Genomic DNA, 26,932 nt, shown 5'->3' on the forward strand with positions numbered 1-26,932 from the left:
TTAGATGGCCTCTTGCTTTGTAATAGTAGGCTGAGGGATGGAGGTTGGCTGCTTGGGCACGGTGGCTATGACCCCCTGAGCCAGTTTATAATGTTCTGAGCTGGAGGCAGTAGGCGGAGACGGGATCGGGGTTTCAGGAGTGGCTGAAAAGTAGAACACAAAAGAACAGGAGCGAGTTAGAAACTGCGGCATAAGAAGGTGTATTTTTTTTACCATTCTGTGGTATAACATGTTTTGGGGCACAACACCATTTTCAGATAAAGGAATAAGCACTTTTGTGAAATTTCTCAGAGCATTAAACATGTTTAGAAACAATAACAGAAGTTCTCTTTGACAAAATAAGCCAGATTAGTTCCCACGAAGAATTTAGAGGATTATTCTGCCAAGCCTTTGCGAGTTTGTCCTTCCCAGTTTGTACCTAACCGCACATGGAGCCGGGCGAGGGAGACTTGACTGTTAATTAAAGTATGTTTGATTGTCAGTTCACTTGGGTTAATTCTTCTGATCACGCTGATCGAACTTGGATCGACAAAAACGTCCCAGTTTCCCTACTGTATGTACAGTATGTGCCGGTGGGAAAAAAACGTAGACAGAGAATTAATATTAGATGCCACAACAGTTGTACTTGACATTTGTGTTTTTGGTGCTTACAGATTTGACAGTTATGGATGGGCGTTGGCATGTTGCTGGTCACTATGATGTTGCTGCTGAGGTGCTCCTGAACCAGGTGAGGGTGCAGGGAGTGAGGTGCGTGTGGAGCCTCATTGGCAGAACCTGAGAGACAAAACACACAAATATACAGTTAGCCTCAATTCACCGCAGCGTGCATATGGGACCACACTAGGAATGCCACAGGGTTCTCTATAACCCATATCAAGGCTGCCCGATTTGGGGTCCTCCCTTTGTTTTGGCCCGCGATGACATTTGACATGCTCATGCTAATTCTCCTCTTATTTTAAAAGTGCTTTATTTTTAAAATCCTAACCGTTATGACTACAAAACGTACATTTTGTGGGAGTTTTATGGGAATAGTGGACAATACAGCTGTTTCTAGGGCTGCTCCCTCTTAGTTGATTAGTTTACTAATCGGTCGTTTTGGTCTTAGTCAACTTAGATTGCTTTAGTCCATTAGTCATGTTTGATGCTTTTTTCATGCTGAATGACTTATTTCCAAGAAACGTACGAGCACATCTCTGGTAAACACTAGAATTAAAGTGGTGCTTTTGCATGATTCTTTGCAGAGAAACCCAGATTTACAGATCTGTCGATTAAATCAACTAATCGATTAGTCGGTACAATTGAATGAGTGTTAGTCCACTAAGAATTTTTTCAATCGAGAACAGCCCTAGCTGTTTCAACTTAATGTTTCAGTCAGAAAGGTGTCTGCAAATGAATAAAATGACCGAAAGGCAGTGTTATATGGGTTTCCGCAGGGTTTCAAAATCAAAATTTTAGGCCCTTAAATTTGCTGAATTATTGTGTTCTAGGTCTTCAATAATTTTAAACAGGTCTTAATCTTCCTACGTCCATGTAACGTTACCTCTAATGCTTATTTAAAAAAAAAAAATCTATCTTTTGATGGTCCAAATATAATTTGCTGTATATGTACAGATTTGCATTATTGCGTGTCGCTTTTATTCAATTGGAATAAATTTATTTACTTTGCAAGTACTTTTGTGACTCATTTCGTTGTACTTTAATGTCGTAATATAGGTCTTAAATTTCATTCATAAATGTCTTAAAAAGGTCTTAAACAGGTCTTAAAAAGGTCTTAAACAGGTCTTAAATTTGACTTATTGAAACCCGCCAAAATCCTGGCTGTTATCTTGAAATTCGATTTTAGATTTAGAATGTTAATTTCCTAAATATAGAAGACATTTTAACGTAATGTCATTTCACATTTATCTTTTAGGCCCGTGGCCTTCCATCCAGATAAATATTTGGCCCTACATTATGAAAGAACTTGGGCGCCTCTGGTCTATATACACATGAAGTGTGTGTATACTGACCCAGAGCCTCTAAGGTCAGAGGTCATGGTTGGTCACCGTTGATGTGACAGGGGCTCACCTCCGAGAAGCATCTCCTGGAGCAGGTTGTCGATCTTGGCCATGCCGAAGAGTTTAACGAACTGGATCTGTTCGATCATCTGCCAGGTGATGCTCTGCAGCGTGGGCAGCAGCAGCAGCAGCTCCCCGAAGCGGCCCCGCGAGTCGTACTGCCGGTCGTTGATGTAGTCTTCCAGGCTGACCTGGACCTGGTATCGCATCCGCTTGATCTTTCCAGGGTCGCTCAGACCTTTAGCGTCTGTGGGCAAATAAAAGCCAGGCATTTTTTCTCTGTATGTATGATTTTCTTGAAAAAGTAGCTGACACATGGAGGTGGAAAGTAACAAATCACAATTACAAACGTGACTGAGTTTTTCTGTGTACTTTTCCTTTTTATTTTATTTTTTTTTACCTGTAATTTTACTTTTACTTAAGTAGGTTTTGTTTGAAGTATTGTTCTTTTGCTCTTCTACATTTTAAATCACATCCGTTACTGAGAAAGAAAAAAGTACATGCCCTCATCAAATCCCAAAAGACTGCAGTTTATATAATATATATAAATATATATATATATATATATATATATATATAATTTTATTTTATTTTATTATTTAAGTATAATAAGTATAAAGAAGATATTAAATAAGTATAAATATAAAAAAGTATATCTCCCCCTGCTGTTAAAGGAGCTCTAAGCGTTGTCATGCGTTTTTTAGACTACAACATTTTTTGTCACATACAGCAAACATCTCCTCACTATCTGCTAGCTGCCTGTCCCCTGGACACACTGTAAAAAAAAACATATAGACAGCCACCAGGTGAGCTATCCAGGCATACATTTTAAATGAGCTACTTTTGACTTTTATTTCGGTAATTTTACTTGCACTTAACCCTTGTATTGTATTCCAAATCGACCCAAATTGACCTGGTTTAGTTTGCCTGTTTATAAAGCATAAAGCAGCTCCCCATAGGTCTGTCTTACATCTTCTCAGCCAACTTGATTCCAACTTATATGTTTTACAGTTCTTTAAAATGTATGGTCACTGCACCTCATTTACATGAAATTATGCCTATTGTTTTTATTTTGACTAATAGTTAAGATTAAAGGAACATATTTTTATGTATTATCACAGACTTTGACCCTGTTAGACTATGTAAGTAGTGATCATCAATTTTTATTTTAGTGTTGCATGTTCATTTTGGGGAAATTTGGTTGAAAGAAACCCATATTTCTGATATAAAAACTTTGAAAAAGGGGTCAAATTTGGTTTATTGGTGTTTTTTTGCCACTGGTTATGGTTAGGGTTAGGGTTAAGGTTAAGGTTAGGGTTAGGGTTAGGTGCCTTGAAGACACCTTCAAGGCAGCGCTGCCTGGAAGGAGAAGTTGGGGGCAAAAAACACCATTGAGCTCAAATTTAATCCGAGGACAGCATGAGGGTTAAGTAAAAGTTCGTCCAAGTAATAGTACTTTGATTCAAGCAGAATATTTGTGTACTCTTTCCACCTCCGCTAACACAATGCAAAAGTAGGAGTCAGTAATAGTACCTGGGTCAAAGAAAACTATGGCTTTCAAGCAGGCGTATTCGTTGTCGTCTATCTGGAGGTCCTGGAAGGGAAGCACCAGCTCGTCCAGGATCCTCACTGCTACCCGGCCCAGCTCCAGCTCCGGGCAGTTCCTGGGAATGATGTGGTCATTTCCTGCAGTGGCAAGACATTTTAGGTTTTAGTCCAGGATGAGACTGAATGCTTTTTTTTTTATTTTATTTTTTTTGGTAACATAATTGGGCAATATGAGTGGGGTAAAAACACTCCTTCATGTGTGACTTTTACCTAATAAGAGGATGTCTTTGTAAAGCATGGACCTCTTTGCAACGCCGAGCAGGAGTTGTTCCCCAGCATGAGCTCGCAGCAACGCCACCTGCAACACGTCAATTCACGGACGGATTAGTGTGATAATAACTCGGCCGTCCTCTACACGTTGGTGTAAACGTGGCATGGTGGTGGAAGAAGTATTCAGACCCTTTACATTTAAGTAGGAGTATGGATACCACACTGTAAAAGTACTCTGTCTGCATTAAAAATGGTATTTAAGTTAAAGTATGCAAGTATCCTCAGGCATATGTACTTAAAGTAGTAAAAGTAAAAAAAAAAAAACTCCCATTTTAGAAAGTGGAAAGGCTCCAAAATGTTGCGTGTTTAATGGTCTGATCATTTCAGCTGGACTTGTAGGCCCTTATATTGTTGGCTAGTTTATTTATAATAAAACATCATATTTTATAAACTACATGTGTTTTGTGTGCAAAAATCTTAACGTGTAAAGTAACTCAGGCTGTCAGATGAATGTAGTGAACTAAAAAGTACAATATTTTTAATATAGTTTACTTTATAATAAAACATCAGATTTTATAAACTACATGTTCTTTGTGCGTGTAAAGTAACTAAAAGCTGTCAGATGAATGTAGTGGAGTGAAAAAGTACAATATTTCTCTCTGAAATGTAGCAAAGTAGAAGCAGAAAGTGGCCTGAAAAGAACAGACTCAAGGAAAGCACAAGTACCTCAACATTTGTACCTAAGTACAGCACTTGAGTAAATGTACTTAGTTACGTTCCACCAGTGAAATGTAGTTCTGTATCCCTTTCCGGAAATAAAAAAGAAAAAAAAGAAAAAGTCTCTTTTGAAGCTCGCCCTGGCAGAAGACTCCCTAAGTGATATAACATATAACATCAGCAAATGAGTTACCAAGGCCTGGTGATCACACTGTTAATGATTCAGCACCTCTTTTTTTTTTTTTTTTTTAAATCAAGAAAGGATAGAACTTTAAAAGCAGCTTATCATATTCTAACTCAGGACTTTAAATACATGAACCACTGGTCAAAGAGTTTGAGGTTTTAAGTTTAATAAACCCACATTGTATTGAATGCATCTCCTCTTCTTTTTTTTCACCTACTACATCTGTATTGTAGTGGGTGTAAAAAAGTGTATACTTGTGTGCTCCTGCAGCCCCACACTATGGTTTTTTGGGAGCCGACTGGTTGATGAGTGACCAGAGTGTCTATACAGCTATGTACACTGAGCCTTACCTGGTCGTCCAGGGCCAGGTCACAGAAGGCCGGGATGTACTTGGCCCACTCCACCAAAACCAACAGCTGCTGTTTCATGGACTCGCAGACGTCTGTGACGGCAGCGATCTTTTTGGTCCTGATGTCGCCGCTGAGTATGGGAGCCGGGGAGGTGATCTGGACGTGCAGATGTGGAGTTGAGTTTTTAAATGTACTGTATATTTGCATTTTTTATCTCCGAAAAGGGTTCCCCGTTCCATGCGGGCCCGTGCATATGACCATTGTACCCTCTGAAATGGCGTTTTAAGGAAACGATGATGACGTGTGAATAAATGATGAAATAACAACCCTTGTGTTGTCTTGAAACTTTAAACATTAAAGCTTTTTTTTTCGTCTTCTTTTCGCTTATCCAATGTGACTTTCCCAACGTTTTTGAAGATTTTCGGGATGTTTTCGTCGCTTGTTTTTCAAACGTTCTTTTATCAGTTATTTTCTTCAAATGCTATAAAATTATAGCCTAGAAAGCTAGACGCAACCTAGCGGCAGCAAATTTAATTTGCAGCCAGGGGGGGTCTAGCAACTCTCCGTTGACTTGAGAGCTGGAAACCAAAACCAAACTCTGGTCAGGCCAATCACATCATGTATAGAGTCGGTGGGCGGGGCTTATGGCTGCTGCTGCTGGGAACAGCGGACTTCTGGAAGACTTGGAGTTCAGCTTTTCTTTGAGAAAAGAACAAAGAACGGCACTGAAATCATTCTTAAAAAAGGAAGATGTGTTCGGAGTTTTGCCGACCGGATACGGCAAAAGTTTAATCCATCAACTAGCTCCGCTACCTTCTTCGTTGCTCTGCCTGGTTGTAGCGCTATCCTATTGCATGCAGAGGGAATTTGAAAGACAACTGTTATCGGATTGAGCTTCGTCAATGGTGAGTTCCCAGACCCAACATCTTGATGTGGGTCTGGCTTGTCAGGCTAATAAAATTGAATAAAACACCCAAATTCAATGAAAGTAGCGAACTGATCATTTATTTTACTTGTGCAGAGCGTTGTATGGAACCATCCACCTTCTTTATTTTTTTTTTGTGGACAATTTTGGTTGAAAGAAACCCAAAATTTCTGATTTAGAAACTTTTTGGAAAATGGGTCAAATGTGGCCCTGAGGACAACAGGAGGGTTAAATGATGAATTAGAGTCATTTAAAAAAAAAAAAAAAAAAGTCCTTGTGATTGTGTTGGCGACCATTCCCAGTTAGATGGGATTCCCTAACGATGACTCAGCAGGTCTTACCTGTCTGGACAGTACGTCTGCCTGGATGAGCGCATTGATGGACGGTAGACTGCTGTCTTCGTAGCTGGATCTCCTGGTGCTGATTCTGTCTCGTTCATTCTGCACAGCTAAACACACACACACACACACACACACACACACACACACACACACACACACACACACACACAGATTTATAGGGTCAGCACTGCTGCTGCAGCTATATTCTTCTATTATTTTTGGGGGGAATTTTGTGGCCTTTATTTCTAGAGGACAGATGAAGACATGAAAGGGCTGAGAGAGGGGGGAATGACATGCAGCAAAGGGCCGCAGGTCGGAGTCGAAACCCACGGCTGCTGCGTCCAGGAACAAACCTCTATATGTGGGCGCGCGCTTTACCAGGTGAGCTACCCAGGCTCCCGCTTGCAGCTACACTCTGAGAAAAATGTGCCAATTTCCCACAGCGATGTAAATCAGAAAACGCATAAAAACTATGAAAAATGTGGACTTTTCCTCCATTACTTTGTTTTTACAAAGAAGGCAGGGTCATTTAACAGAAAAATAAGTCTACCCTAGGTTGTCATGTTTTTATCAGTATATGGCTATTATTGCCTGGAAATGTTTGCTCAGCATAAGCTGGTTAGAGACTTCAGCGCTCCACTGAGTGATCATTAACAAAGTAATACTCTCGTGGGGATTGCAACACACCCGTGGAGTCACGTCAATTCAGCGGGGACAGCTCACACTGCGACAGCGGTTTGTTAATTAGATGAGAAATCCTCTTTTTTTCCCCACAAAAAAACATATTAGACAGAGTTTACAGATTGAGTCAGTGTGCTTGGAAAACATAAAAAGGCTCCTACCTTCTTTTTTCATGCCGGCTCTGAAGCATTTCTTCAGCCTGCAGTATCTGCACTGATTCCGCTTGTCTTTGTCCACGATGCATTGTCTGTTGAACCTGGAAAATGAGGGTCATAATTTTGTTTGTGCTGCCGCAGAATCGAAAAAGAAAGTTGAATGAGATTGGTCGATTAATTGATTGCCAGGAAGGTCCCTTCCAACAATTTGGATAATCTCAGAATCGTTTTAGAGTTTATTTTAAGCAAAAAAAGTGCCAATAAATGGAGGATTTGATGATTTTCTTCATAGTAAAAATGAACATCTTTGGATATTAGACTGTTGGTCAGACTAAACACGGCTTTTGAGGATGTCAATTTGAGCTGTGGGGAATTAATAACAGGCATTTCTCCCTATTGTCTGACATTTTGTAAATAAAATAGATGGATAAATCAAGATCTGCAGATTAGTTATAGCCAATTTACTGAGACAAGCAACAAGTTCATGTTTTGTTTGTCTCTCTTTCGCTCACACAAAAAAAACACACACACACAAACATCCGTTGGGAATAGCTCCACTGGCATGTGCAATGCCTTGCTTCAGTGGCACTTCATCGACAGTAGGAGAGACTTTGAGTTGCAGGTCCGTCCTCACCTGCACGAGTACATGTGGTTTTTGCGGACGCTGCGTCTAAAGAAGCCCTTGCAGCCGTCACAGCTGGAGGCCCCGTAGTGTTTGCCGGTGGCTCTGTCTCCACATATGGCACACAGGCTGCCCGCCCCCAGGTGGCCGCTCGCGTTCATGTTGGTGCTTTCAGTCGGCGAGGAGTCTGACACACAGAGCGACAGAGAGAGAGAGACAGACAGAGAGAGAGAGAGAGACAGAGAGAGAGAGAGAGAGAAAATAGAACAGACTTTATTGCCATTGCACAAGCTTGTGTACAAGGGAATTTGCCGTGCCGTACCTGAATGTGAAAGTACTTAAAAAAAAAAAAAGTAATAAATACACAAATAAATACTCTCACACAGAGATATTCAACAAGGGGGGTTCTGGGCCCCCCCTTAGAGTTACTTAGAGTTTAATTTTTTTTCAAAAATGAAAATCCAACATATTATTAACAAATATAAATTTTAAAAAAAAGCCCATTTTTGATAGGCATACTGGCTTATAGGTAAGGTAGTCACTAAGGTAGCCACCCACAGATCCAGTTAATCCTAAGGATTCACATTAAAACAGGATTTATAAAATCATACTAACAATTATTTTAATGGCTTAGTATTCTATGCACTAAACAATTATTTATAAAGGCTCTAGGCTGCCCTGCATGTTATTGTAGGCCCGGTGTAATATGCAACTTCATTTTATTCAATACATGTAGTACGGGGTCCCTGCTCCGTCTCTCTCTCTCTCAAAAAAAACATTGAAGACCCCTGCTCTGACATACACTACTGCAGAGTCCTCCCAGTCAATAACTAAATGTCTCATCAGCTCAGCTGGCTTTTAGTTCATCAGATTGAGACCCGACACCAGAGCAAGAGTGCTTTTTATAAAAGCTGAATTTAGATGGCATCAAGAAATATGGTTGATTTAAGAAGGTGTGAACGACTCGGGAGTGAATACGGTGATCATCTCCATTGACTGGCTGTCAGGAGAACCTGTAAGGATCTGTCAACCCTGCCTGAGTAGCTCAGGCAGAGTCAACAGAGCGCAACTGATGTCGGCTTGATTGCCTCAGGAAGAAAAGAAAAGAAAAGGCAATCACTGGAGACAGTTTACTTTTTAGTCACAGTCTCGGAGTCACCAGACCTGGCCCAATCAATCAGGGGAGCGTGTCATGCTGTAGATTAAAGATGTCAGGGCTGACTCATGAGAGCTTGCTATAGAGGAGGAACACGTAAAAGCGATGGGAAAGTTGAGTGGTAAGTAATGTCTCCTGTAAAGCTTCCCTTTTCTTGAGTCTCGTTGGGAATTTTAGAACCAGGATCGCAGCCAGACGTCATGGGAGACTGCATGTATAAATAAGTTGGGTGTCATCGCGCGCCCGTTTTTTCTCCACTTTATAGACTCTGTGGGAACAGGCCATTTGTAACGGGAGACGCACGATCCTGATACTCAAACCACTGCTTCATCAGAGGATGAATATCAATCCAGTGCAAAACCAAATGTGACACCTCCCCCCCGCCCCCCCCACACAACCAATCCCCTCCACAAGCTCAAACAGGTTCAAATGGCTTCGACCAAACGGCCCGAGTGCATTGGGGGAATACAGATCGGAGTCTCGCAAATCAAGGTCTCTTAATGCGTTACCGGTGCGCCCGGTCCAGATGTGATTAAAAGAAGAAGAAGACCACGGCACGGGATCATCCCTCTGCGAGCAGATGGACAAATGACCCCCCCTCCCTTTTTATCACTTCGCCGCCACAACTCCCTCCGTCCTCTCCTGACCAAAGTTTTAAATCAGTAAAAAGTTTCAAAGTTCAACGCCAGAGTTGCATTATGTGCGACTCACCTGAGCCCAAGGGGAGCACCTGCATGTTTTCGAACTCCAGCGTGGTGTAGGCCGGGTCCAGAGCCTCGCTGTAGTCTGCCATGTCCATGTCTGCTGCCAGCGCTTTGGACAAACAAATTCTCAACTAACCTCACAGTGGGGCAGAAAGACTTGTCCAAGAAGCTAATGTGCCCCCCCCCCCCCTCCTCCTCCTCCTCCTCCTCCTCCACCTCCATCTCCTCCTCCTCCTCCATCTCCTCCTCCTCCTTCCCTTTCCTTTCCCACACCCCAACACACCTCCACTAACCCCCCCCTCTCAGCCTAGCTCCACCCACTGCCGAGGTAGCCACCGGTTGAGTGTGATGGGGACATACAGTGGTGTCAGAGAGGAGACCAGTGACTGACAGCGGAGTCTCTAACCGGGGGAGAGGTGGAGTGTCTCTCCCCCACCCCCCTTCTGGTTGATGGTTAACTAACCCGCTCTCACTATTGAATCACACGCATGTTGTTTTTTTGGAAGAGATAGCTCAACTTTGATGACTTTTGATATCTCTTCTTGGTTCTCTTGCAGCGGTGGAATGTAACTCAGTACATCTAGTCAAGTACTGCACTCGAGCACAAATGTTGAAGTATACTTGGACTTTACTTGAGTCTCTGTTTTTCATGCCACTTTCTACTACCACTACATTCATCTGTGACAGCTTTAGTTACTTTACGAATTGATATTTTTGCACACAAAACCCATGAAGTTTATAAAATCTGAGGTTTTATTATAAATAAACTAGCCAACAATATAAGGGCCTACAGGTCCAGCTGAAATGATCAGACCATTGAACACACAACTGTTTGGATCCTTTTTGGATTTTTCTGCATTGTGTACTTTCACTTTTAATACTTTACATAACATTTTCCTGATGATACTTTTACACACTTTTACATCAGTACCATTTTCAATGCAGGACTTTTACTTGTAACGGAGTATTTTTACAGTGTGGTATTAGTACTTTCTTCCACCACTGGTCTCTTGTCACTAATGTTTAAACAAATCCTCCATGAAAGCTAAATCAGGACAATCCTTTGCCAAATCACTCCTCCGCCACTTTTAAACCAGCTAATTTTTTTTTTTTTTACAGCCAGCATCTACTGTAGCATGCTGTTATCACATGCACACACATTTACAGCTCCCACATTACGTTATAAAGAAACCGAGACCAAACGAAGGTGCAGCTTAGCTCCGTGTGTCTGCAGAGAGACCCAAGGTGATACCTGATTTTACTGCAGTGCTGTACTGGTAGTTGCACTCAAGTATTTCCATTTCATGCTGCTTTATACTTCCACTCCACTACTTTATAGACACTACACAACGCTACATTTATCTGACAGCCATGGGTGGAATATAAGACAAATGTGCCCCAACTTCTCCTAAAAAAAGGAGCAAGACACCAAAGACTGAAAGAGACACAAAAACTAGTGTATTGATTTTTGACATTTTGCAGGTGAAGCAGAACTCACTGGTGCAAAAAAAAAAAAAAAAAAAAAAAAAAAAAAAAAAAAACGGCACCTGGAACTTCAGTATATAGTTCACATCGGAGAGTAAGAATCTGTCAAAAAATCTTCCCGCCACAGCAGATAATCCTGTGCGCAGATATAATACAAAATGCTACAAAACACCATAGGAAATATTATAGGAAACCATAATGAAAAAAGAAAAGATACAGGTTGTAAAGGTGATTTAAGTTACTTTACAAATTGTGTTGTACTTGAAGGAAATGGTGCTGTAGCCTCATTTCAATTTAAAAGTGTAATTTGGTTGACAGACACTTAACATTAAAAGGCTGATCAGTGATCTGTGACTGTTAAGATTTTACTAACAACACACAACCTATGATACAGGATTAGAGATGAAACTACCCAACAGTATATAAATCCGTTTAACGTTGGCTCCACTTTGACCAACTGCCACATTGAAATGCTTCTTATATGTTAATGCATCAATAATAATATAGAGTACTTTTACTTTTGATTCTTAAAGTACATTCTGATGATGTTGTACTGTTGTACCCTCTGAGAAAGGGCATTTTTACATTTGTTTTTAAACCTTCACCTCTTGAGGCTATTTGCATATTACTGATCCCTGTGTGTTCTGTGTCAAGATGTTCAAAAGAAACTCAGCTTTCTGTAAAGTGACGCCCAAATTAGTTTGAGAGCAACGTGTAAAGAGTTCATTTGACCCTAAAGCTGAGAAGTTGATGTCCACTTTTCAAAATTTCTCAAATCCCTTGTGAAAAACATACCTACACTCAATTGTTTTGGTGCTTGAAATGAGTTTACAAAAGTCGTGGGTTCAGAAAAGTAGCGTAATATATGAATGAAATAGTAAATACATTTTTTTACAATTTTGTAATAACGCTTTTTGAGCAGGAGTGTCAAACATCTTTTGTCCTCAGAGGGTTAACTTGTAACTTGTTTTTTTTAACAAAAGGAAAGGTTATGAATTTCTTCTACTTCAGGAAACCCACTGGCCGGATCATATCAGTCGGTCACATTCAGACCAACTGTACTTCCATGGGGAATACGTCGATGGTAAATCTGAGGTAATTCCAGCATAATTGCCAGGGGAAATAACTCTTGCTAAAGCAAAGTGATGCCTTTATGTAAAAGATTTCACTGTGACAATGCAAGGGCTGATCCGACACTTGTTGTTGGAATGGGGAGCTGCTCCTCAGGGAGACAGCCTTGACGATTCAGAGCGTGTTAAAAATGCATTTCAGAAAATTAGGACTCGCAAAACATATAGTCTTCAGTAGGAACAGAACCCAGGTTTATTTATATTCAGAGTTATTTTCTGAAGTTCTTTATCATAAACATGTCTCAAAGAGCTTCTCCTGTAAATATATCACGTTAAAAAGGAGGTACAGTGTTTGGAAATATTGTGGAGTCGCTCAGCAGAGGTGAAATATACACCATTATATATGTATGTATGTGTGTGTGTTTAGGAGGACTATGAACACACAAATAGGGTCACAAATTAGTGTGAGGCTAGTCTCGCACTGCCAGACCTTCCTCCACAGCGCTGCAAAGGAGGGTCTGGCTAGTCCACACGGCATTCCGGGATGGGAGAAAAACGTGGTCTGGTTTATTGGCATTTCTATAAACCAATCACAATCGTCTTGGGGGTGCTAAGCCGGTGCCTCGGTGCCATCTTAAAATGCCAACTCCAAAGGAAGCGGAAGGTGACGGACATCTAGCCCAAAATGAGTGTATTTCCGGCGGCACTTGACCAATCGCGGAAATGAAACGCCGTTGATGTAGACTAGTGCGAGGCTGATCTTTAGTATACCGCAGGTCGGCATCGAACCCGGGCCGCTGCAAAGGACTCAGCCCGCATGGGGAGCACACTCTACTGGCTGAGCTAGAGGTCGCCCCATCTTTAGGACACTTATTGTCACAATAACTGACAGACCACAAGGCAGAAAAAGTCTGAATATATAGCTAAACGTAACAGATAAATGATTAAGGTGCTACATTTGATCCACTTAAAACAAAATACATAAGGAGCCTAAACGTTGACATTTCCAGGATCATCATGTCTTATGTGGAAGAAGTTGATGACACCATCAACTTTAATACATTTATGAAATACTGTTCAATAATACAATCCAGTTTAATATCAACTTGAATCTACACTTGTTGTTTTGCATGTAGCCTACTTATGGGTGGGACGTACAGTATATCAAGTTTATTGTGAACATTTGTGGCTGGGATTTAGATTGCCGACATGTGGAACAAATATCCTCACACACACTATCAATCCAAATGAAAACACTTTATTTTAACAGCTCTTACTTAGTGTTTATACATTGTATTTAAACACTTGTTTGTGTATGGTGTATTCACCAATGTATGGTTTATTCATACACGAAGACACACGATCATGTTTTAAATGGACATAAGGAATCCTAAGCGGGATGGATGAGCACATAAGAATGAAGGGGTGCCGACAACCCAGGAGTGGGCTTGTGAGAAGGCTAGGGTGGCGGCGTTTGAAAAAAAAATATATCATATAAACGGTTTGCCAGATTAGATGTCTATACTAACAAATAGGGAAAGTACCCAAGCTTTCTGGAGGGCTCCTCAGTAGCTTTGTGCTGGGGAGAGACGTGTGTAATAGGCTTATGGTGTTGGCATTTATTAGAGCTGGGTAATATATCGATATTATATCGATATCGTGATACTAGATACTAGATATCGTCTTAGGTTTTGGATATTGTAACATCGTGATATGGAATAAGTGTTGTCTTTTCCTGGTTTTAAAGGCTGCATTACAGTAAAGTGATGCCATTTTCTGAACTTACCAGACTGTTGTAACTGTTCTATTATTTGCCTTTACCCACTTAGTAATTATATCCACATTACTGATGATTATTTATCAAAAATCTCATTGTGTAAATATTTTGTGAAAGCACCAACAGTCGACACTACAATATCGTTGCGGTATCGATATCGAGGTATTTGGTCAAAAATATCGTGATATTTGATTTTCTCCACATCGCCAAGCCCTAGCATTTATATATGTTTATTTGGTTTATTGTCTTTTTTGCTACTATTTTGTTGAATGGTGTTGAATATCGTAGTTACAGTGTTAAAAAAAGATCTTAATAAATAAAAAAGAAAATAAATAGACATAAGGACATTTTTAAGTGTTCATGTATTTGTCAATTATTATAACTCCCATGAAGGATAATTGTAAACAAGATGATTGGAAATATAAGTTGTAATAATGAGTAAGTTAAGAATAATATTCATATACTATATACTCATTTATGAGTATGTACTGTGAAGTACTTATTACAATAACATGATGAACTCACACCTGTGAATGATTTGTAAATGTGTGTTATCATAAATCATGAAGTGCCATTACAGTATATGTTATGCTTTGATATCAATCATTAACTAACTGTTAATAAGCCAGTTATGGATGTGTTACAGGAGGAGTTATAACAAATTTGACAAACACTTCAAAATGTACTTACTGTATATCTGCTTACAACTACATTATATAATAAATATAATATATCAAACATATATTCAAACTGGCCTCTGTCTCATTGTTTGTAATTTTGTTTGATTTTAACTTTGATTTTACGCTTTTTATTTTGTTTCTATTGTTATTTCATTCTTTTAGCTTGTTCTTTTTACTGTTTTAGGGTCTTATTTTTTTTTATTTCACTCTTGTGAAGCACGTTGTGACTTTAAAAGGTGCTCTATTAAAAAAATATATAATAATAAGAAGAAGAAGAATAAGAATATTGTTATCATCACTTTGTTCACTCAGGAGTGAAATGTGCCACATTTTAAGTGAATGCTGAAATTATTTTTCGAAATATTGGTCAGTTTTTGGGGTGTTTTTTTTTCACGTGACTTTTCTAACACACTCCTGAATCCTGAATTTGTTTGTTTGAAGAAAACAAAAACAAAAATCTCTGCTTGCGCAAAGTGTGCGCCTCCCTACATGTCCCACAGCAAACAGCAGGCCTGTATTTGAAGAGAAAGTGCCAGTACATAGCAGCAGGTCAACGATCCCAAGTTCAAGCCGGACCTCAGAAGCAGTAAACCCCACGCAGGTGAACCTGTTAACCATACACTCAAATTATACTGGAGGCTTGTAAAATTACTTCTCTCCCAGCAGGCAAACACCATAACATTCCCCGAGGGCTCCCGTGCACCATCCTGAGATGATCTGTTCAATGATTCTATTTCTCTCGAAGGTAATCCAATCAGAGATGAAAATGGGAAGTGATCAATGGTTCAGTCAGGTACAATCAGAGGCTGGAATTGATCTGGAGATCTTTTAACAAACTGATTAACTCAATGGAACCTACGCCCATGATCAAAAGACGATTAGCGGCTTCTTCACACATTCCTACAGCCGAGGGTGTAACTTTGGGTTCAACATTGGGGAGGGGCATGGGGGGGTTGGGGGTTAAGATCTCCTCTTTTGAGCAAAATTGAAATTGTGTACGTCAGACACTTCATTTTCTGCATTCTGGTGAATTTCTCTGCAACAATTTGAGCCTTTTCTGCATCAAGTTATGGTGCAAATGTCTTTATTTATGTAAAAGAAGTTATAATAGGTTTTTGGGGGTTGGTTGCACTGGCCAGTTTTGATTATTGGGGAGGTTTTAACCTTAACACCCCCCCACCCCTTGTGAATTACGCCTATGCCAAACAGAGCTCACAGATGATGATTGTGCATCCACTCTGCAGCTCGGCTGGAGCACGTTGTCCCACTTCGGTGTACAGAGGTCACCCATTACAACATTTCTTCATGTTCGATCCGTGCTGCTCTTTCTTTGCAATGCCCGTATTTGCTCAAGAAGTGTGCTGATTATTTCAAAGCAATGAGCAGAGGGGGGCGGGGAGGGGGTGAGGATGGGAGAATCAGTGTAAAGCTATGAATGAGTCACTCAGAGCAAATCTTATCTTCCCCGTCATTAAAGTGCTTTTTATCGCTGCTCCCATCTTAAATTTCTGTGAACTCCTCAAGGAACAGTCGTATATACGGGACTATAAAGTACAATCTGCGCGGTTACAGCTTTCTTAATCACACACACACTGACAAACGGTTCTGGTGTGTTAGATACCGCGTCGAGGTCAGGTTCGCTCGGAATCCTCCCATTACTTATCTGCATATTGAGGTGGGGGGGGGGGGGGGGGGGTTGTCTTGGCATACTGTACATACATTCCCACCATACACAGGCTGGACTGACACGTGCAGGGGGCTATAAAACACAGAGACCTATGGCCAGAATAAAGTTATCGCAGCAGTTTATTCTGGTGACAAATTCAAATGTAGTCCCCCATATTCATTCATACGTATTCACACTCTGTAAAGTCCTGCTGAAGACAAAACTCCTGTTTATGAGTGTGGGGGGGGATTGCTCATAAGTCTAATGCCTGTCTAAATAATTAATATTCTTAAAGGGAGAGCTTGACATTTTGCGGAATACTTTTATTCCCTTTTCCTGCCGCGAGTAAGAGGAAAAGACTTTCACAGCCATATGTACCATAGACTGTGACAATAAGGTGTGTACGCTAAGTATGAAGCTACAACCTACTGTGGAGACATTTCCCTTCGAAACCACAGTGGTCAACCTCGCGGTGGCGCTGGAGGAAAAGTCAGGGGGTCCCTAAAATCTCTAGGATTTATCGTGTGAGAACCAAGAATGTCAAAACTTTCATGGCAATCCATGCAGTAGTTGTTGAGATATACCAAAGTGGCCGGCCGACAGACCGACATTGCTATCATAGACTACGCAGACCAGATCCCATCAAACCAAATGTGGGACAAAGAATATGTTTGTGTGGTAGTCTGTTTGATTTATTGTCTATCCAACTTAAAAAAGATGAACATTTCTGTTCTGCCTCTTAGCTCGTAAAACATCTCTATGCTTAAAGCTATAGTGTGTAATTTCTGTTGCCTCCATGAGGAATTCTAAGTAATGACAACAACTGTTGGCGCGACCACATGATACAAGCCTTCTGTGACGCACACCACCTCCACCCATCCTCCACCACCCCCACCCCTCCTCCACACAGTTGCTAGTAGCCAAGGAGGACACAGAGGATTAAAAAAACATGATGGACTCTTCAGAAGAGATGATAACCTTCACTCGAGTTGCTGTGCGGGAAAGTCGCCGGACAGCCACAATCTTCTGAACATAGTCATACTGAGAAATCCAGAGAGAGTTGTTTGGAGCTGATAGTCTTAATTAGCTTCGTAGCAACTCATTTGGCAATGGCTTGAATGTAACGGAAGTTACGCACTAAAGCTTTAAGACTGTCCTCCGAAGAAAAACGCCTACATAAGTTGTTTGTTCAAGCAGCAATTCTCCTATTTACGTTTACAGTGGCGGCGCCCTCTGCTGGCTGTAGTAGTTATGACAGGAGCGAAGCAGGACATAAGGATAAAGATAAAGCTCCCGCCAAGTTCCGCGTAAGGTCGGGGTGATGGATGGTTCATAAAAACCCAGGACTTTCACCTAGGAAACTACTAGGAAGTTACTAAAAGTAACTTTACGGAAACAAACAGAGCTACGTCACGTTGTGTGTCATGTGTGTAACCGGAAGTGAAGTAATGTCCGATTTCAACCCAAACCAACAACAACAACCTACACTGTTAGAAAAGTCTGAAGAAATATGGGCTAATATTCTGTATTATATGAAGGAATTTTCTGAAATGATTTTTCACAGGTGTTTTTCCGTATTTAGATTTTTGGATTAACAGAAATGCCCGGGACAAGGGATAAAAATGCTCTGCAGTCCCCCATAAAGCGGGAAACCTGGTCACCCGAGACCCATGTCACTAGAGTGACTAAAAATGACACGCAAAGTCAATTTTTGGATCAACGGAAGTACATTTCCAGGATAATTGCCTGACATCACACGCAGGATGTCCCTCACCTTCCGCTCTCTGTTTGTCGCCGTTCTCAAACTCCGTTCGCTTCGGGGTAACAACAACAAACTTTGAGCTAGCAAGCTACACACTGAAAATGGAAAGTTTCGAAGAAAATTCGGAACGGTCGTATGTGGCGTTTTCTTTTTTCGGGGTGCAAATGTTCCAACAAAGCAAGTTCCTTCCCGAGACTATGTAGCAGAGCCTCGGTCGCTGCGTCCGGAGCTTGCAATGTGAGACTATTGATTGTCTAATAGTCACACATAACACTTTTTCAATCATTAAAATGGTTAAACAATGCTGGAAAGGTTACGTATTTAGCAGAAGATAAAGTTCTATTGGATTGTAATACTTTGTGAAAGCCAACCTTTAGAACAGCTGACAAAATGACGTGAGATACTCAACATGTAAGCATTTAGTGGGAAAGGAAACAGGACAGTTTGGTGCATGTAGTAGGTTGTATAATAAGTAATACTGACAACTTTGATGTGGGTAATGTAGAAGAGGCAGTAGTGTAGTGTAGTGCAGTAGTACTCTGTGATCTGGGATGGCCGAGATGGAAATAAGTTATATTACCTTTTAGTGTTTTTATCCTGTGCCATGCTTCAGTTTTATGCATACATTTTAATTTTTTTTTCATTTTTTTTTTTTTATCTTGGTCCCATGTTGGATTCAAGCTTTTATTGTGGGTTTCTTCGTTTCTCTGTTTGTGTTTTTTTTTTTCACGTGAACATTTGAGCAAGGCGGTTTATATGTTATGTTGTTTATGGCGTAATAAAATCAAGTTTGTCTTATTGTAAGCTTTGTGAGCGCAAAATAAATCGTCGATAAGCAGTTGATTCAAGCTGAAGCAGAACTTTTGGCTGCAGCTGACAACAACCGGCTGACATGTAGCTGTCAAATAGCTGCTAAATACAGTAGGAGGCTGGCATGTTGACATTTTTTGATGGGCCAGAGAGTGCTGTCTTATAATCAGTCACCCAAACTCCTGCCCCGGGGCTAAAAGTCAAAGGATCGCTGAGACCTGATGTAACACTTGTGTGATTCTCCCCGTTGAAACTTCAAACTCCAGTTTGTGAACAAAGTCCTATATCTTCTGAATAGGAATCTCCGACCACTGGCCAAACTCCATTCGCAACCACTGCCTATTTGTACCTTCTCCTCAATGATTACATTTCATTTCCCCAAGTCCGATCTCAAAGGCAGGCCGCTGGGAAGCAACATTAAGTAAGAAAAAAATAAATAAAATAAAAAACAGAAACCAGCAGCTTGGGTTGGAAAAGAGGATCATGGTGGCCCCTGTGGAGGAGTTGCTTAATAAGATATGGAATATGCGCTGTCTGGGGACTTATTTGGTTTCTTTCTGAGAAAGCTGCAGCACATGGGGAAATGTGAGTGTTTGTGCAGCACCATCCAGGAGCGTGTTGATGTTGATAAAGAGTAAAACAGAAGGAGACAATGTGCTGGCTGCAGCAGGTTTGAGGCTGCCGCTGTGCGCTGCTGCAGTAGATGGAGGAGATAGGTGAGTAGGGTGTCATGGCAAAGACCTTGTCAACAGATAACTATCTGCAAATAACATCGCTTATGCAAGCCCCTGTCGCTGACTGCGGGAATATCAGGGTTTTTCTGTGCCACTGGAATATTGTCAATTACTTTCATTGCTTCCAATGACACAGAGGGATTTTTTTGTTAAAATCAAATGACCTTTTTTATTTATATGTATATATATGTATATAAATATATAGTTCCTATTAGTGTTATGTTAGTGGATTTGGTCTGACATATTGTGTTAAACGTTTCTACTGCTGTCATAGTGGAAACTACTTGGTACCGCTCAGTTTCTCTTTTTCTTTTCTTTTTCTGTCAAATAATAACTCTATATCTCCAGTGAAGTTAACCTGACCTCAGAGGCCAACACAGCCTGTTACCCAAAGCCTATTGTATCTCCCATGCAGCGGCAGTTTTTAGGATTTCGTGCTAAAATGACAAATGTAAATCACGGGTGTGATCAGTTTGCCAATCAGAGGCCTTTCCATGTTAATTCAAAAGATTAAAAGGTAATTTTTAACATTTTTTAAGGGGATGTTTAACATAGTTTAATAAAGATGATTTCAATACACTGAAGATGGAATGACGTTGAAATCGTTGAAATGGTTTCTGTGAAACAACAGAAGAGTTAAATCGTCCTCATCCATGATGACTATTTGGTCTCAGGGTAATGATAGCCCGCTTTTGCCTGTTTAGTTGCTCAGTATCTTTTAATATCACTGGGTGACACACACTTAAATACATGAGGGAGGTATGCAGTTGTAGAAGGGCAATATAATACTATGATTTTTTTTTTCTGAAACTATATGTCTTTGTGTCTAAAATGTCCTTATGCAATGTACGTAAAGTACAGTAACAATGCATTTCAGTGCATTTCTTTACAGTCACTAACTTTTACAGGAAAGCCACAACTTTAATTCTCATGCACAAGCACTTAAAGTATTTCTTTATGTAACAAATTTCCCTTTTTGTTTTATTTCAAGCCAAAATAACCCCTCAACACATCAACTTTGTGAAGTTTCAAGCCGAAAGACAATATTCTTCAGATAAAATCTCTAATCTACAAAAAAACATGGTGCAAGCAAGTCAGACTGAAAAACTCAAGTAGCCTCCGTGACACCAAATAAGTAAACAATTGCTTCAATAAACACGAAGACCCATGCAAGACGTAAATCAATCACAGCATGTGATAAGGCGCTGTAATCATTAACTCGGTTTTTGCTGAGGATTCATTTTGACTGCCTCCGTCAGCAGCTCTGCTCTGAGCACGTTTATCTCTGGGATTCTCTATGAGGTCCTCGGGTCAGCACGCAATCGATTAACATCGTTTCACCTCCACAGCTTGAATAACAAGGCAGTAAATATTTGGGCATTCTACATTATCCTGTCAGCACGCAGGGCTGAAATCTACAGGACGTTATCTACGGCTGAAACATAAAAACTGTGATTTATAAATATTTTATTTATCAACGATATGATGACTTATAAATATTTGCGATTACTTTGCTCAATCCAAGAATGCAAACACACTATATAATGCAATAGTCTGCTGACCAGTAGTGGAATGTAACTAAGTAGATTTACTCAAGTAGTTTGAGGTACTTTACTTGAGTCTTTTCTTTTCGTTCCACTTTCCAGTTCTACTCCGCCACATTTCAGAGAGAAATATTGTACTTTTTTATAATAATAATAATAATTATTATGTATACTTTATTAATCCCTCAAGGGGAAATTACAATGTTTTCACTCTGTTGTTATTATACAAATTACACACAGGCCTGAATTACACAAACATGCTCAGTACCTACACATGCACTAATGGAGAGATGTCTGAGGGAGGGGCTTGAAAAGGAGCCCCGAGCAGTTGGGGGTTCGCTGCCTTGCACAAGAGCATCTTGGCAGTACCCAGGAGGTGAACTGGCACCTCTGTTGAGCAGTCCACCACCATACTTTGGTCCGTATGGGGGCTTGAACCAGCGACCCTCCGGTTCCCAACCCAACTCCCTACTGGTTTTACTCCACTACATTCATCTGACAGCTCTAGTTACTAGTTATTTTACACATTAAGTTGTTTTGCACGTTGTTTAACACATGTAGTTTATAAAATCTGATGTTTTATTATAAATTAGATTTAGATTTTAGATTTAGATTCAACTTTATTTGTCACTGTGCAGAGCACAAGTACAAAGACAACCAAATGCAGTGAAACTAGCCAACAATATAAGGGCCTACAAGTCCAGCTGAAATGATCAGACCATTAAACACACAACTGGTTGGATCCTTTCCAGTCTCTAAAATGGGAGGACTTTTCTGCATTGAATACTTTTTTTGGTACATTTACGTAATGATCCTTACCTACTTTTACTTAAGTAACATTTCCAATGCAGGACTTTTTTTTGTAACAGAGTATTTTTACAGTGTGGTGATAGTACTTTTACTCAAGTAAAGGATCTGAATACTTCTTCCAGTATCGCTGCTGACTGCATCAGTGACTCTGATCCTTTTTTAACATTTGCTCAGACAGTTTAAACAGTCATTAGCTCATTTTTTTTCTGACCGTCCATTGGCTGCTGTCTTTCTACCTGCTGAGGTCGCATGCTGCTCTCTCCTGGTCTCCATGTGTGTGAACAAACCAACTCCGTCGTCGGATCAGGCTCTGATTTTGCATTTTAATGTCACAGGCCTGTCAGCAGTGGTGGAGGAAGTATTCCAAAACTTTTTCTTAAGTGAAAGAAGTAACAGCACCAACAAGTCCTACATTCCAATTACTTTTGTTGAGTAAAAGTGCAAAATGTGGCTGTGCATTCAAATTGCAGCTGCAGACCTCTGGGATGGTGTGCTCCAATTCTTTACTTAAGTCAAATTAGCAATACTGCAATATTAAAACTATTCCATTACAAGTAGGAATCCTGCGTTGAAAATGTCATTTAAAGCAAAATATACTTAAAGAACTAAGAGTTAAAGTAATCATTATGCAGAAAAAAATGCTCCTGGCAGTTTTATGAATGAGATATTATTTTTGATATGGTAACTTTAAAGGTCCAGTGTGTGGGAATTTCTCGCATCTAGCGTTGAGATCATATATCACAATCAACTCTCTGGCGCCACGCAGTTCAAAGTAGGTATTACAGCTACGGTAGCCTTCACGCTTCAAAAAGCCGGTCTCTTGCTCTTTTCAATATCCTTTTGCTTTTTCTGGGCGAAGAAGAAGACTCCTGTTCCTGAAATTTGGATTTTTAATACGTGTGGTACGATACCCATTAGCAGCATTAGCAGCACCTGTGAGTTTATTATGTGACAGCGAAAACGCGAAAGGTGGAGTAGTATGTCCTGTATGTTCCTTACCGGCTAACGTATTTCAAGATGGCGCATGAATATGGAGCATCTACTCCAGTTCATGCGAACGCAAATGTAACATTTCAAGCCAAAAGGAATACCTGGAATTGATGGTGGTGGTAAATATTCATGAAAAAGGACAAGTTTGTGAACGGGCAACACAGATTTTGATAATGAACAACTAAACACGTTACACACTGGACCTTTAACACGTAAGAAGCATTTTACTGTTTTTGATGACTCATTTTAACTTCAACAACGTTATAAACATTCAAGTATTTTGATCTATAACAATGCATCATATTTTATTAGATCATGACGGGCTTTGCATGTGAAATGAAAGTAAGTCTGAACTTAAAGCTGTCAGATTAATGTAGAGTAAAATGTGGAGTAGAAAGTACAATATTTCCCTCGGAGATATACGTGTAGTGCAGTTGAAGTATCAAGCAGCATAACATGGAAACACTCAAGAGAAGTTCAATTAGAATTAAGTTCAGCACACAAGGACATTGAGATCTCCACTTTTGAGCAAAATTGAAATCTTTAGCATATCAAGCACTTTATGCATTCTGGTGAATTTTTCTGCAACAATTTTTGCCTTTTTCTGCATCAATTCATTGCAAATTAATTATGTTAAGGGAATTGTTGTTATCAATTGTAACCCCACCTCCCCCATCCCCCCTGTAAATTACACTACACCAATACATTAGTTAAAAAGTACTTTGTTCCTTTCCACCACTAAGTAAAGTACCTGGAACATATACTTGAGTCTGGTACTTAGGCGTTCTAAGTTACCGTCTGACCCTGCCAGTGAGACAACATTAAAATCACGACTTATACTGCCATCATGTGGACACATAGCACACAGAGCCCACACTCAATTCACCCAGCCTCACACTACAATGTTTTAGCCACAAACTGTTGAGTCACTGACTACAATATTCATCACATAGAATCCAACAATGGACCTTTTTTTCACAGCAGACATTTTGACTTGTCATAGTAGGAAAAGCACAGCTGAAAGTGATAACCTTAAAGATGGCTCAATTCTGTCAAGTGTCCCAGTGAGATATTTCAGTGAGTCAGCATTGACAATACCAGGGCCTCTCCTAAGTGGAATGCAGCCATCAGTAATGGTTTGGAATACACCTGTGCTTTTCCTACTACGACATGTCAACATGTCTGCCGTGAAGATGGTCTATTGAGGTCGTCAAGATATTGGAACGTATTATACATTACTTCAGCATTTTCCTCGATGAAGCCGCTCTTGCAAACGGTCAACATTTAAAGCATTCCACTTGTACAGCGCATTTCTGTCGAAGGGTTCAAGCAGCAGTGAACCAGAAACACACAATGTACTTGTGTAGTTTAGTCTGTCAGCGTTCAGCAGCTTTGCTTCCCATAGCTCACCGGTTTTAACGCACAACAACAGCAGCTTGTTGTTTGCCCTCCATTCTTGGAATAATCTACACACTGATTCCTGATTCTCAAAGCTCTCTCTCTCTCTCTCTCTCTCTCTCTCGGTTTCCGTTACCTGTAGCTGGGTCGATGAAGTGCAGCGTCCCATCCTGGCCATACATCCCTCTGAAGGCCGAGCCCTGACAGTGAGCCAACCAGCTGAGCGAAGGCCCATGAGCCTCAGCGGCTCTCTCAGGCCCGGCCAGGCTGAGGCAGGCTGGGAGGAGAAGCAGGGCCACTGTTACCGGGTAGTGCTGTTTGCCGGGGCCACCGGACTGGCTTGTAAGGGCCAACAGCACCCAGGGATAATCCCCCTAATGCCTGTCACAATGAGATTTGATTGGAGACTTGAACACCCGGATTAAAAGTGTCAAGTAATACCTACCCTCCAAACAGGCTGCTAATTGGGCTAAACACCAGAGAGGCACTTCTAGATCATATTTTTATTGCAGTACGGATTCAATTTCACTTCATTAGCTGAGTGATTTGTCCACCAGGACACTATAACACAAGCTTAACACTTTCTATACGGCTCCAGTCCTATTCTTAATCTTTTTTACAATACGTTATTTCAGATGTGAAGTTCATGCTGCTGTTACTGTCTGATCACATTCACGCCGTCACAAGCTGGCAAAAGGGAAAGCAAAAGCAGCTCGCCATTGACACAGTCAGAGACTTCATTACTGGGGTAAGTCGAAACAAAGCGAGTTTACATTCAAAATAAATTAATCCAGATGACAAAAAAAGGTTTTTAAGGTCTTAAACATATTTTAAAGTGGGAAAACATGCGTAAAAACACTCTATTTAGATCAAAAAAGGCACATGGTAATAAAAAAGTTACATAATTATACGCCTGCATGTTTTAATAAAGTAGCCAATTCCAGGACCCTGTGGCGGGAAGGAAAAATTGTAGCCGACCCCTCCCACCCTGGACACAAACTTTTTGACCCCCCCCCTCCAACTGACATGGACTCTTATCCCCCCAGTACCGTAGGCACTACACATTTCATTAATGTCATCACATCTGTCTATACGAGTTACATCATTGCACATCTTTTTGGACTATTTTCTCAGTGCATTGCATATTCTTTTTAATCTTCAAGGTCCAGTGTGTAACGTGTTTAGTTGTTCATTATCAAAAATCTGTGTTGCCAGTTCACAAACTTGTCCTTTTTCATGAATATTTACCACCACCATCAATTCAAAAGTATTCCTTTTGGCTTGAAATGTTACATTTGCGTTCGCATGAACTGGGGTAGACGCTCCATATTCATGCGCCATCTTGAAATACGTTAGCCAGTAAGGGACATACAGGACATACTGCTCCGCCTTTCGGGTTTTCGCTGTCCATGATAAACTCACTAATGCTAATGCTGCTAATGGGTATCGTAGCTTCCCGGCCCCGGCAAGTTTGAAGAAGGAAACATGGAGGACCACACGTATTCAAAATCTAAATTTCAGGAACAGGAGTCTTCTTCTTCGCCCAGAAAAAAGCAAAAGGATATTGAAAAGAGCAAGAGACCAGCTTTTTGAAGCGTGAAGGCTACCGTAGCTGTAATACGTACTTTGAACTGCGAGAGAGTTGATTGCGATATATGATCTCAACGCTAGATGGGAGAAATTCCTACATACTGGACCTTTAATATTGTCAACCTTTGCACATCCCCAAGAATATATTTCTGCACATTCCTGCCTAGCTATTTCATATTAAAAAGTTACATTGTACATCTTTTTTTATATTTTTATTGTAATTTTTCTACATTCATGTATGCACCATTACATCAAAGCAAATTCCTTGTATATAAAAAACCTAGTCGGCAACAAACCGGATTCTGATTCTGATTCAATTTGCTTGTCAAGTGTAGTGGGTTGTCAGCATTAGAAAACAAAGGAAGAGTTGCAAGCTAAGACATTCGTGAAAATTCCTTAAAAATCCCCCTAAAAAAAAAATGCACTTGACTAAACACTCTCTCCACATGGACGAAAAGTCCTTTAAGTGCTTTGAAAAGTGAATTTGAAGATTTCCATAACAATTGGGCAACTCCATCTGCTGAAGGACGGTACAGCACAGTTTCTAACAGTTTATACAGTTTATAAACTAGTTAAAACCCATCTCCAACATAGCGATGTAAAACATCTAAATGCTGCTTACACATCAGTAATTATACAGTAATAGAACACTGACAGGGGGCAGTTTGCCACCCAATGAGTACTTTTACTACTGCTTCCTTAACTACATGTTGCTGATACTTTTGCTGAATCCGTAAAATCATGAAGGACTTTTGATTTGCTATGTTTACTGAAGTAAAGTATTGAGAGTAGATCTCAATACTTCTTCCACCACTGCCTTCCGTTCAAATTGATTTCAGTCAATCAATGCAAACATCAAATTTGACTCATTTTCAAAAAGTTTCTAAAATCAGAAATTCGGGTTTC

General features: G+C 40.3%; 1 protein-coding gene across 1 annotated transcript; it reads right to left on the reverse strand.

Moving 5' to 3' along the window:
* On the reverse strand, window positions 1-24,641 carry hnf4a (hepatocyte nuclear factor 4, alpha). The gene is made up of 10 exons (XM_028583378.1): window positions 24,573-24,641; window positions 7,863-8,037; window positions 7,235-7,329; window positions 6,393-6,499; window positions 5,127-5,282; window positions 3,876-3,963; window positions 3,591-3,743; window positions 2,068-2,304; window positions 652-774; window positions 1-143 (listed from the first exon to the last, which is right to left on the reverse strand). The coding sequence occupies exons 1-10, from the start codon at window positions 24,616-24,618 to the stop codon at window positions 1-3; spliced, it is 1,323 nt and encodes a 440-aa protein (XP_028439179.1). The 5' UTR covers window positions 24,619-24,641.
* Between the last annotated feature and the right edge of the window lie 2,291 nt (window positions 24,642-26,932).

Source organism: Perca flavescens, chromosome 7 (assembly GCF_004354835.1).
Source record: "Perca flavescens isolate YP-PL-M2 chromosome 7, PFLA_1.0, whole genome shotgun sequence".
Lineage (NCBI taxonomy): Eukaryota > Metazoa > Chordata > Actinopteri > Perciformes > Percidae > Perca > Perca flavescens.

What these genes read in the sequence shown, in the direction of transcription:
- hnf4a (XM_028583378.1), bottom strand. Translation starts at nt 24,618, where the DNA reads ATGTATGGCCAGGATGGGACGCTGCACTTCATCGACCCAGCTACAG. An exon ending in CAGACGTACTGTCCAGACAG is followed by an intron (nt 5,283 to 6,392) that starts GTAAGACCTGCT and finishes CTGCACGTCCAG; the next exon opens with ATCACCTCCCCGGCTCCCAT. An exon ending in CATCCATAACTGTCAAATCT is followed by an intron (nt 144 to 651) that starts GTAAGCACCAAA and finishes TCTACTTTTCAG; the next exon opens with CCACTCCTGAAACCCCGATC.